Source organism: Entamoeba dispar, genomic scaffold (genome assembly GCF_000209125.1).
Source record: "Entamoeba dispar SAW760 scf_1105229460541 genomic scaffold, whole genome shotgun sequence".
Classification (NCBI taxonomy): domain Eukaryota; phylum Evosea; order Mastigamoebida; family Endamoebidae; genus Entamoeba; species Entamoeba dispar.
The window spans coordinates 1,358-12,394 of NW_001854244.1; the positions used below are offsets into that span (position 1 = coordinate 1,358).

The window sequence follows — 11,037 nt, forward strand, 5'->3', positions numbered from 1 at the left end:
TTTAATAATAAACTATACTAATATTTAATGACCCTACCATCTAGATATGGTCATTACACAGATCATGTACGGGATACCATCAAACAAGCGACCAGATGTATTTGAAGATGAAACAACCGAGTTGGAAGAAGAGAACGTCACTTTGAAAGACTTCGATGATTTAATTAGAGATATTATACACGTTTCTGAAACAGCTCATGTATTAGACGGCGGAGTTAGTATGTCATTTGGTGACATACCTTTAACCACCTTTAGTAAAACAATCATTAAGCATTTGGATGTTATTGATTTGCTTAAAAAGGAAATTAAAGAATTACAAAAGAAGAATCGACTTATTATAAGTCGATTAAGAAAAGAAGAAAACAAAGAGAAAGAGTTAGTAAAAAAGGTCAAAGAAGAGACAAAACCTCAAAGGAGGAAAACAGAATTATTATAATTCAGTTAATTTATTACTTTATTTATGTTTGTTTTATTTTTAGAAAAATGTTATTTATTTTTGTTATTGCTTTCTAAAAATAAACAAATTTGTTATTTAAACGCATAGTTAAAAAGCATTCAATTAAAGTGCTCAATGTCTGGTTCATAATAACCAGTACGAATGAGTTTGAGAAGATGAAGCAGCGGTTTAGAATCAATCAAATTAGATTCTATATCCTTCATTAAGAAATCAAGCCACAGCAACAAATATTTAGTTGGATATAAATTATACTCATGGTCCCATATACGGAACCAATAGACGAGTCCATACAGCACTATTTCAGTTGTCTCGTCAATAGCCCGAGAGAGTTGTTCTCTCACTTCTTTAGCCGTGGCTTGAATGAGGATGGATAGCTTAAGTTTGGGCTGTGTGTACTGCATTGAATGCTGATAACATTGTTAGCGGCGTTTAAATAACAAATTAAATTGTCTGTATGAGGTAAGGAGACTGTCTGTTATACTATAATTATAATAAAAGTATAATAAGATAAAAATAGAAATTGTCTGTTTTGTCTCTTTGTCTGTCAAAATTGTCTGTCTGTCTGTTTGAATGCCTACCACATCTAGATATTTAAATGGATAAGAAATGAACAAATATACGCATGGAAGCAGAAGATAAGATTACCAGTGTGAAAATGAACAATATCAAAGTCAATGAATTGAACAACTTCTTTATAGATATGTTCGAATTAAAAGACATATGCGATGATTTCGTAGAACTCTTCAAAAAAGAGGAACGGTACTACTCAAACGAGGAGAAGTACAATGAACTCTTAGAAGAAGAAGCTATAATGCTAGATAATATCCACAATTTAACAAAAGGAATAAAAGAGAACTACCAGAATGTAGTAGATGCCTTCTATGAAAGAAGACTCCATAGAATGGAAGCAAGAATGTTGAAAGCTTTCAGTGAAGTAGAAAAGAAACCAAGAAAGCCAAAAGAAGAAGATAATTAAAACTAATTAATTTCTTTTTAACGATATTTTGTTTAATTAAAAATTAAATGAAATAAATAAAAAACAAATAATAAATTAATCTTCAATGTCATTAACGAAATTGAAGTTCTCTAATAATTCTAATAAACCACCTAGTTTATTAAATCTCTCGTCTTTTCTGCAAGAATCGACGAAACCTGTAATGTAGAAGAACAGGATATCACTATAATTATAGTGAGTCTCCTCGAATCTCCTCATAAAGTACATGATAGAATAGATCAGACATTTGGAGTCTAAATCTATAGCATCATTATCGAGGAGACCTTTACAGGTTTCGTCGATGTCTTGCACTATGGATGAAAGAAGAGGGAACATGAACTGAATTAAAAAGTACCAAACTATAAATAACAAGTAAAACGTGTACTCCACAGATAAACAGACAATTCTAAAATTAAAATACTATAAAATTATTATACTTTTAATATGACAGACACTTAATATCCTCATACAGACAATTTAGAAAATTCTAACAAATATAAATAGAAATCTAATATAATCAAAAACAAACAAAAACATGTCACAACCACAAAGTAAGTATTATGAATTTAAAGCCATGCATGGCTTTGTAACCATGAACTTCGCACCGGCCCAAAGAGTACCCAGTAAAGAGACAATAAAGAGTGCCATCGAACAATGGTGCTCCACAAGAAATAAGCAGGCGCATATTAAATACATCGCTATCGGGAAGACCACTCAAGGATCCAACAAACACGTGCACGCATTCTTCGAGCTAGAAGAAGTAGCACATACAAGAAAAAGACCCTTTGTTAATATAAACGGAGAGTCCCAATTTATTAAATTTGAAAAAATAACGGAAAACAAGAATTATGACGGATCGTTTAATGCTATAATAGAATATTTAAAACGACAAAAAGAAAAACATCCCAATGAAGGAGCTATATTCGAAGAAATGGGAAAGATGGATAAAAATAAAGGCAGATTGGGGAGATATAGACATAGGAAAAGCACTTAAAATGCCAGACTTAGAAGAAGCCCATGCATTCTTAAAAAATATCAGCTTAAAAGGATACATGAATAATGTATCTAAGTTTGATAGTGTATGGGCTCAAGAACACAGTAGAGACACTACCAATAGAATAAAAATTAAATTACAACCATGGAAAGAAGATAATCCGGTTGTAAAGAATAGTAGAATATGGCTCAATTCAGCATTAAGCGGAAGAACCAAAAGAATTAAAACATTGGTAATTGTGAGTGATACTAAAATGGGGGAAAACAGAATTTGTTAATGATTTATTAAAAGATTTAAAAGTAGATGAATTCAGAGGTCGTTTTATGATGGACGGACACAATGAAAGTTTAAAATATGACATTAGACTATTCGATGATGCAAATTTAAATGATATTATTTGGCCTGAATTTAAGTCATTAATTAGTACAAGAGGAGAACAAATCACAATTAATGTGAAATATTCACACGCAAGAGTCACCTCCATTCCAACAATATTAGTACTCAATCCAGGAAGTTGGAAAGCATTACAAAAAAACAGCAAAAGAATACGAAGACTTTGACTGGCTAGAAAAGAATTCAGTAGTACTATTTACTAAAGAGAAATTATTCAAGGAGCCACCACCTAAACCACAAGTAGAACAAAATAAGAACAAATATGATGGTTTAGATCCAAAATTGGTAGAAATGTTACTAGAAAATGAAGTAGAAGAAGACGTCGAATTAGATGATATGGGAGATGACACAGTAGATGATTTAGATGATGCAGTATACCAATTAGAACAAGAGAGTCTACCTCCTCCTATAGTATTAGATCAACCAATTATAGAAGAAACACCATCAAAAAGAGTAGTTACAGATGATCACGAAATGCAGAAGAGATTCTTTGACTTAACGAAGAATGTAATAACAGAAGAAGGAAATAATAAATATATCACTGTACAAAGTGGAAAGAAAATAAGAATAGCTGATGAAGATAGTAGTGAAATAGAAGAAAGTGAAGATGATCCAGATGCTTTAGTAAACAATTGGAATACAGGTAATTTTTAATTAACTGTTTTTTATAATTCATCTTTTATTTTTTATTCAACATGAGCTATTGGTATAGACCTAATGTATTTAGAAGACGTTGGGGTAGTTATGGAAGTATAAAAAATAATTGGTATTCCAATAACTACTCATTAAATTCAATAAATGACAATTATGACCCTGATGCAGGAGATGAAGACTATACAGAAGAAGATGATGTAGATTTACATCCAAATGTATACACAGAAAATAGTTATTTTGATCCAGACAATGAACCTGAGAGAGCAAATAAACCTGATATAATAGACGAACAATACAATAAAACAGAAGAATCTCTTTTTGATGATCCAGACTATGAAGAATACAACAAAGAATTTGAAAATATTGAACAACCAAACGATGAAGAAGAACAAAATATAAAAAATGAAGAAGAAGATACTCAAGAAGAAATTGAACCAACATATGAAATAGTTAATCCAAATAATCCAGAACAAGTCTATACTTACGATGACAATACAATTAAAATACTTGATGGTATTATTGACATAAACAACGATCAAGAATTAATTAACATCCTTGATCAAGTAGACCAAGACATTAAAAAGAATAATCAGATTATAGAAAATGATATAACAGAAGAAAACATAAACGACATTCCAATAGTAATTACAAACGAAAATGATAAAGTAATACTAGCAGATAACATAAAAGAAGAAAGAATACCATCAATACTAGAACAATTAAAAGAACAACCATTACAAGAACAAATAGAAATACATAAAGATGTTAAAGATCCTGATAACTTTATAATACCACCTAAACAATATAAAGCAATAAAACCAATGGATGATGATGAAGAAGATGAAAAAAATAGAAAAAGATATAGAAAATTAGATGACTTCTTTAATGATAATTATAAGAAAAGAGGAGATGATAGTTCTTCGGATAGTGAAGATAATAGAGAAGATGGAAAAGGTAAAGTTAAATATCAAGCTAAAAGACCATTTGAAGAAAAATTAACATCAACATTCTTTAATCCACCTAGAAATAATAACTTACCACCTCAACAACCAATACAAGAGATTGTACCATATCAACAAATAATAATTAAACCAGAACAGAAAAAGAAGTCTCCCAAGAAAATACAAAATAATGATGACGTCAACGGTAATAAACCTGACGACGATTCTAAAGGTATAAAGATTAAATTAAACGAATTAGAAGAAAGAGAATTAGTATTAAAAGAAGCTAAACCTGTACCAGACTTTATACCTTTAGAATCCGTCGATATACCAAATGAAGTAGAAAATGAAGAACCAATAATAGAAGATGATGGACAAGAATTAGAATGGTATGATGACCATATGCCAGAAGAAATAAAATTAGATCCTGTACCAGAAGATGCTAAATATTGGCAGAACTTTAAACATAATTCAGAAAAGAAGAAAATAAATTATCCAATTCAATTAATTGATGATAGAACACAAGGTAATTTAGAAAGACAAGCTAAAGAATCAAGAAAACTCCAACGAAAAACAAGAAAACAAGAAAAGATCAAAAAGATGAAAGATCCTATAAATAAAATAACACAAATAAATAAATTTGTTAATAAGAAAATTAAGAAGTACTTAAAACGTCATCCTCTATTAATAGAAGAAGAAATTCCCGAAGAACTTATCGAACGATGGCAAGAAGAAGCACTTCACGATTACGATTATAGATTACTAATGTTAGAATCAGAAGTTATAATTGTACAACAACCACCTTCTACAAAAAGAAAAGAACCAATCGAAGAAAAAGAACAAAAAGAAGAGAAACCAGAAATAGAAAAAGAAGAAAACGATTACCCGTTAAATCTAATTATAGAAGAAGATAGTGAAGCAGAAATACCTATAGAACCAGTAGAACCATTAGAAGATCCTCAATTCGACTATGCCACATCAACAATTGGCGGCGAAGAAAAAGTTAGAACTAGATAATTGAGTATTTAAAGAACCCATTTAATCTGTTTAATCATACCATGACTACAAGCATTAGAGACATCATAGCCGATTTTGCTTTGGGCAAATACAAAGAAATGGAGGACGAAGAATTAATAGAAACAATGAACAAATTGATGTATATAATAGATGATCAAACATCTACCGAAGAAAAAGTAGCATTAAAGAAGCCATATTGGTCTCTCGTCTATAGAATAGCTAATAAAAAGGGCTTAATGTGGGAGTTACCAAAGAAAAAGAAAGAAATAAAGAAAGAAGAGAAAGAAGAAAAGAAACCATACAAGAATAGATTTATTATAAAAGATAAAAAAGCAGAAGAAACAAAGCCTAAAAAAGAAGATAATTAATTATTTCAAATTGTAAATATGATTTTCGTTTTGTTTATTTTCTACAAAAACTTTACGTCCATCAGGTCGCATATAAACTTTAAAAGTATCAGGATCTGTTGGACTAATTTTCAATAAAACACTGCCCCATTCATCTTCATTTTCAGAACTACCGAGACCCTTAAGATAATTAAATCCACTGCGATTAGGATCATCGGGATAAACCAATCTATCACCACCATCACGATTCCACATATAATGATTTCTCATGTATTCAATAAGATTACTCTTCTTCTCAAAGTCACTAGCTTCAAACCATCTACGACCACTTCCAATACGCTGATGAGTACACATACCATAATTAATTTTATGATAATAATCATCATTACTACCAGTAAGTAATTCCCTAGGAAGTTGAATATTCAATAATTTAGCATAACGATAAGCAGCAGCATGATCAACACTAAAATCAGTTCGAATATGACGCCTCAATTCATCAGGCAATTGTTCATAAATAAAAGTAAGACGTCGAGAATTATATTCTTCAAGATCATCAGGAAGTAGTTCACCTAAAGATTCAGGAAACAATTCAAATTCATTACCATTCTTTAAAAGCTGATTTTGATATTTAGGATCAATAACAATACCTTCACTTTCAGCAACATAATGTTCAGGAGCATAATATCGTTCACCATCTTTCTTAAGAACTCTAGCAGGAACAAAATGTAATTCATCACGTATAACAGTAGGAAGAGGAAGAGCACCATAATCTCGATCTTCTTCATACAACTTACCTAACTCCTGCTCAGTAAAAATAACATGAACATAATCCTTAACCAATGAAGGATCATCAAGCAACATTTGCTTAATAGCATCTAAATCATCATTCTTAACATTATTACCTTTAATATACTTTTCACGCATATATTTAATATTATCTTGTGTAGTATTCTTTCTAGTAGGAACATTATCACGATTTAAACGATCCTTAACACCTTTATACAAATCTTTTCCTCCTTCACCAGCAGCAGCAGTAAGAGCAGTTCCTAACAAACTACCACCGACTTTAATACCTTTATCAAACATAGCCCTAATTAAAGCAGCATCCAATTTAGCTGCAGGATTATTCTTAATGACATCTTTCAAATCTTTAGGGAAACGTTCAGAAATATCCTTAACACGATCACCAATACTATCCTTAACATCTTTCCACCAACTATCCTTCTCCTTACTAGAACTTCCCTTATCAAACAAACTATCAGTTCTATCTTCTATCTCTCTTATTTTTTTATCAACAATCTTACCTAAATCTGGATCATACTTGTCATCAATCTTAGATGGTTTCTGTGTAGGATTATTATTAGGATTAGTAGGCTTTCCCTGTTCAGGTCGATTAGGTTGTCTCGGTTTCTTTTGATCAACAGGTTGTCGATTTGCATTAGTAGGCTTTCTATCTTGTACAGGTCGTTTATTTTCAGGACGATTAGTAGGCTTATCCTTTTGAGAAGGTCTTCTATCTTGCGTGGGTCTCTTATTAGTTGGACGCTGAGGTCTATTACTATCAGGCCTTCTAGGTTTAGTCTCTTTATACCTCTTATCATAATCTCTGTTATACCTTTTATCAAATTCGTTCTTCTTATCACTTGGACTTCTATCATATACACGTTGATAAGTATATGGCTTTTTATTAACAAATTTATAATTACCATACCAACCATGAATAGAACCATAACTACCATACCGTTTCTTATGTAAATTTAAACGTGGAACACCGTATAAGTCAAAAAACATTAAATTATTAAGTTACCAAGTATTGAGTTTAAACTTCAAACCCCATGATATTGACAAGATCCAGGGCAACAGCATAAACGTGCAACAAAACCATCATCTCGAATACAACCATGCATGCAACAACATAAAACAAGTAAAGTAAAAAGAATGAACATAAGGAGTACATCATGTAAACAACTCATAATTAAAATATAAAGATTAAGATACAAATAAATTAATTAGGAATTAATACTTTTACTACATCTAACACTTCTTCTATACCATCCATAACTTGATTTTGTCTTCTACTCTCAATAAAAGCAAAAAAACACGAAGCAATAAGTAATATACATGAAAGTACTAACATAACAACTTTCCTAATTACATTCCATGTACTATCTTTGAATACCTTTTCAACACAAGACTCAGAGTGATGACAATCACTGCTTTCTGTTGACATATTATGAATTTTTAAGTTCATCTTTATATTCAAATGATACATACACGTAATAATTGTCCTGAAAATACTCATCAAGTTGAATTTTCATTTAATGTTAAAAAAAGAGTATTAATAAAAGAAAATAGAAACTTCGGAATAGATACAACTCATATATTTTATGATTTATTCAAAAACACAAACTTTAATTCCTTCTGTAAATGTTTTAAAAGAGTAAAAATAGACAAAGCATTAGCAGTATTATCCATATCTGATATTAAAATGAAAGAAATAGGACTCAACTTTCCAACTGTATCAGTTTCATGGTTCCCTACATATATAAAAACAGAAAATGAAACAACAACACCTGAAGCACAATTAAAAATGGTTCAAAATAGTAGTCATATACAACAACAAATTTATTACCCCGGTGGTGCATTTCAAATAACAACAATAATCAAAGCACAAACTATTCAAGAACAAAACTTTTATGGACCAACAAGAGTAGAAGGTTTTTGGACTTACGATGAAAATAATATATCTTGGAATCCTTATACAAATGAAAATGTAACTATCCCATTTTATCCTTGGTATATTATAGCAGTAGAAACAACAAACAAAACAAATAACGGTGAAGAAAATCAACTGATAGACTTCAATCTACAATGGTATATAACATGCTCCTTTGATAGATATATCTGCACTCCAACAGAAGATGAAGATAATGAACCTAATCCAGACATAACACTAGTAGATTTAAACTATACAATTACAAACGATGACATTAATAATAGACAGGACATAGTATTAGAACCAACTGTACATGAAGCTTATGAAAAGGTAACTTTAAAATTTCAACCAAAACAAAAACAAGTAATAACACTTCAGATAACAAATAAAACTTTAAATTAATCTTTATTATTCATTTAAATGTCTTTAGTTTCTAATACAACTCTAACATTATTAAGAAAAGAAGACACAATAAACAACACTACATTCAATGTTCATATGACAATAGATAATCCAACTATAACAACAACTAACAATGGAACCATTCAACTAACAAGTGACAATTATATTAATAATATAACATTAAAAACTAATGTAAAACCATCAAGTCAAACTAAAACAATTAATATTACAGAAAACGGTACTACTACTGTTACTCCAGATAATAATATACCGTATTTAGACTCTGTAATAATAAATACAAATGTACAACCTACAGAAGAAACAATAAGTAAAACATATACAGAAAGTGGTTATTACGAATTAAAAAAAACAGAAAATTACTACTTAAAACAAGTAAATTTGACAATTAATATACCTCAAATACTAAAAATTGATTACATACAAGACTCTTCTACATCTTACGTAATAGAACCCTCAGATTTAACAATAACAACTATACCGAACACCGAAGATTTAAATCCATTAACACCAGAAACATTAACATACGTAAACAATATAGCTTTAATAAAACCATTATCGACCGGCACAATAAAAATAAACGAAACAATGAGTTTCGATTTAACAATACTAAAACATAAAGACGGAGGACTACAAATAGAAGAAATAAAAACAGGAAATATATACCAATTCGAACCAGAAAAAAGTTATTTTTATATAATGAGAAACTGCGATATGTTAAGATTCCTAGACAGTAATAACACTCCAATGTTTGCCTCAAAAATGAAAGCATATGGTTCAACTATAGACGCCATTTATATAGATGACTCAATAACTCTGACACAATTCAAAATTAACTATTTCCCAACTTATTAAAAATTAATTTAATTATTATTAGCAATTTTAGCTTAATAATTTTCTAATAATGCTTGTCCATCATTACTATTAACTCCAGTAACAAAGCTTTGTAATGCCTTAACAACTGGATAAGCAACAGAAGCTTGATAAGTACCACTAACAGTTAAAACACTACCAGCAGCAACATCAACAGCAGCATCAGCTCCAGTAGCAGTATTTGCATACATAATAGCTGGTGAATTAGTAGTAGTACTTCCTACAGTAGTTAACAAGGCAGTAGTAACAACAGATTCAGCTGTAGCTCCACTTTGATTAGGAAGATTAACTCCATAAACACTAAATGGCGCAGAATAAACAACAAGAGTATTGTTATCAGTTGCAACATTGATTACATGTTGAGCATCATTACCATTACCACAAATAAATACACTGAAATTATAACCAGTAACACCATTACCCATAGTCATAGCAGTTCCAAATGCAATCATAACACAAGACAACTGAGTAGCTGCACCAGCTGGAATATTAATAGCAGTAGAAGCAGTACTTTGAGGAAGAACATGTACATTATTAACATCAAATAAAATAGCATCAACTTTACCAACACCTATATTATACATAACCTCATTCAAATACATCTTAAGTGCATCAACAGTCCATGAATTATTAGAAACAGAAGTAACTCCTCCTGTATTTTGTACTTGTGTAGTATAAACTGGATTACTAACTGTAACCACTCCAGCATTATTATCAACAGTCATTGAAGCAGGAATCATAGTATTATTTGTTCCACTTGCAACAGTACCTGCATTAGTACCTGCATAACCAAGTGAATTAGCATTAGGAATTGGAATAACATCAAGTGTACTCTTTCTTAATCCTCTAAGTGAAACAACCCATGACCATGTTAAATTAAATACAAGTGTTTGGCATGTAGCTGTTTGATTACCTAAAAGAACAGAAAGAAGGAAATCAGGATTCCATGCAGCATATAAAGTAGATTCAGTCAATACTTCAGCAGTCTTAACTGTTGGAAGATAAATACTCTTCTCTTGAAGTGATGAAGCAATAAGTCTTCTTGTAATACCCCATCTTGCACCTGGATAATATGCTCTACTTACTGCACTAGAATATGAACTCACTTGATATGGTCCAGGTACAATTGGTACATTAGTTATATTCTGTCCTCCTTCTGGATTGGTTACTACATTAGCAGTAGCTTTATCAATACCATTTCTATCCCATGCAGTAATAACATTAGGGAAAG

General features: G+C 30.7%; 9 protein-coding genes across 9 annotated transcripts, besides 10 other annotated features; 6 read left to right on the forward strand and 3 right to left on the reverse strand.

Moving 5' to 3' along the window:
- Positions 1-46: 46 nt before the first annotated feature.
- On the forward strand, positions 47-436 carry EDI_155160 (uncharacterized protein; the record flags this gene model as incomplete). Its single annotated transcript, XM_001737336.1, has 1 exon — positions 47-436. One exon carries the CDS (start codon positions 47-49, stop codon positions 434-436), a length of 390 nt encoding a protein of 129 aa, XP_001737388.1.
- Positions 426-498: a sequence feature (AT_rich).
- A 57-nt stretch (positions 499-555) lies between these two features.
- Positions 556-858, reverse strand: EDI_155170 (uncharacterized protein; the record flags this gene model as incomplete). Its single annotated transcript, XM_001737337.1, has 1 exon — positions 556-858. One exon carries the CDS (start codon positions 856-858, stop codon positions 556-558), a length of 303 nt encoding a protein of 100 aa, XP_001737389.1.
- An 80-nt stretch (positions 859-938) lies between these two features.
- Positions 939-973: a sequence feature (AT_rich).
- Positions 974-978: 5 nt separating this feature from the next.
- Positions 979-1,026: a microsatellite.
- Positions 1,027-1,079: 53 nt separating this feature from the next.
- Positions 1,080-1,433, forward strand: EDI_155180 (uncharacterized protein; the record flags this gene model as incomplete). The annotated part of the gene is made up of 1 exon (XM_001737338.1): positions 1,080-1,433. The coding sequence occupies one exon, from the start codon at positions 1,080-1,082 to the stop codon at positions 1,431-1,433; it is 354 nt and encodes a 117-aa protein (XP_001737390.1).
- Positions 1,426-1,513: a sequence feature (AT_rich).
- A 345-nt stretch (positions 1,514-1,858) lies between these two features.
- Positions 1,859-1,897: a sequence feature (AT_rich).
- An 89-nt stretch (positions 1,898-1,986) lies between these two features.
- On the forward strand, positions 1,987-3,492 carry EDI_155190 (uncharacterized protein; the record flags this gene model as incomplete). Its single annotated transcript, XM_001737339.1, has 4 exons — positions 1,987-2,238; positions 2,408-2,717; positions 2,761-2,918; positions 3,019-3,492. The coding sequence occupies 4 exons, from the start codon at positions 1,987-1,989 to the stop codon at positions 3,490-3,492; spliced, it is 1,194 nt and encodes a 397-aa protein (XP_001737391.1).
- Positions 3,493-3,533: 41 nt separating this feature from the next.
- Positions 3,534-5,450, forward strand: EDI_155200 (uncharacterized protein; the record flags this gene model as incomplete). Its single annotated transcript, XM_001737340.1, has 1 exon — positions 3,534-5,450. One exon carries the CDS (start codon positions 3,534-3,536, stop codon positions 5,448-5,450), a length of 1,917 nt encoding a protein of 638 aa, XP_001737392.1.
- Positions 5,243-5,314: a microsatellite.
- Positions 5,451-5,706: 256 nt separating the features above from the next.
- Positions 5,707-5,746: a microsatellite.
- A 72-nt stretch (positions 5,747-5,818) lies between these two features.
- EDI_155210 (uncharacterized protein) lies at positions 5,819-7,588 on the reverse strand (the record flags this gene model as incomplete). Its single annotated transcript, XM_001737341.1, has 1 exon — positions 5,819-7,588. One exon carries the CDS (start codon positions 7,586-7,588, stop codon positions 5,819-5,821), a length of 1,770 nt encoding a protein of 589 aa, XP_001737393.1.
- A 472-nt stretch (positions 7,589-8,060) lies between these two features.
- Positions 8,061-8,915, forward strand: EDI_155220 (uncharacterized protein; the record flags this gene model as incomplete). The annotated part of the gene is made up of 1 exon (XM_001737342.1): positions 8,061-8,915. One exon carries the CDS (start codon positions 8,061-8,063, stop codon positions 8,913-8,915), a length of 855 nt encoding a protein of 284 aa, XP_001737394.1.
- A 96-nt stretch (positions 8,916-9,011) lies between these two features.
- EDI_155230 (uncharacterized protein) lies at positions 9,012-9,788 on the forward strand (the record flags this gene model as incomplete). Its single annotated transcript, XM_001737343.1, has 1 exon — positions 9,012-9,788. One exon carries the CDS (start codon positions 9,012-9,014, stop codon positions 9,786-9,788), a length of 777 nt encoding a protein of 258 aa, XP_001737395.1.
- Positions 9,075-9,102: a sequence feature (AT_rich).
- Positions 9,782-9,809: a sequence feature (AT_rich).
- Positions 9,810-9,820: 11 nt separating this feature from the next.
- Positions 9,821-11,004, reverse strand: EDI_155240 (uncharacterized protein; the record flags this gene model as incomplete). Its single annotated transcript, XM_001737344.1, has 2 exons — positions 9,821-10,895; positions 10,976-11,004. 2 exons carry the CDS (start codon positions 11,002-11,004, stop codon positions 9,821-9,823), a joined length of 1,104 nt encoding a protein of 367 aa, XP_001737396.1.
- Positions 9,946-9,986: a microsatellite.
- Positions 11,005-11,037: the final 33 nt, after the last annotated feature.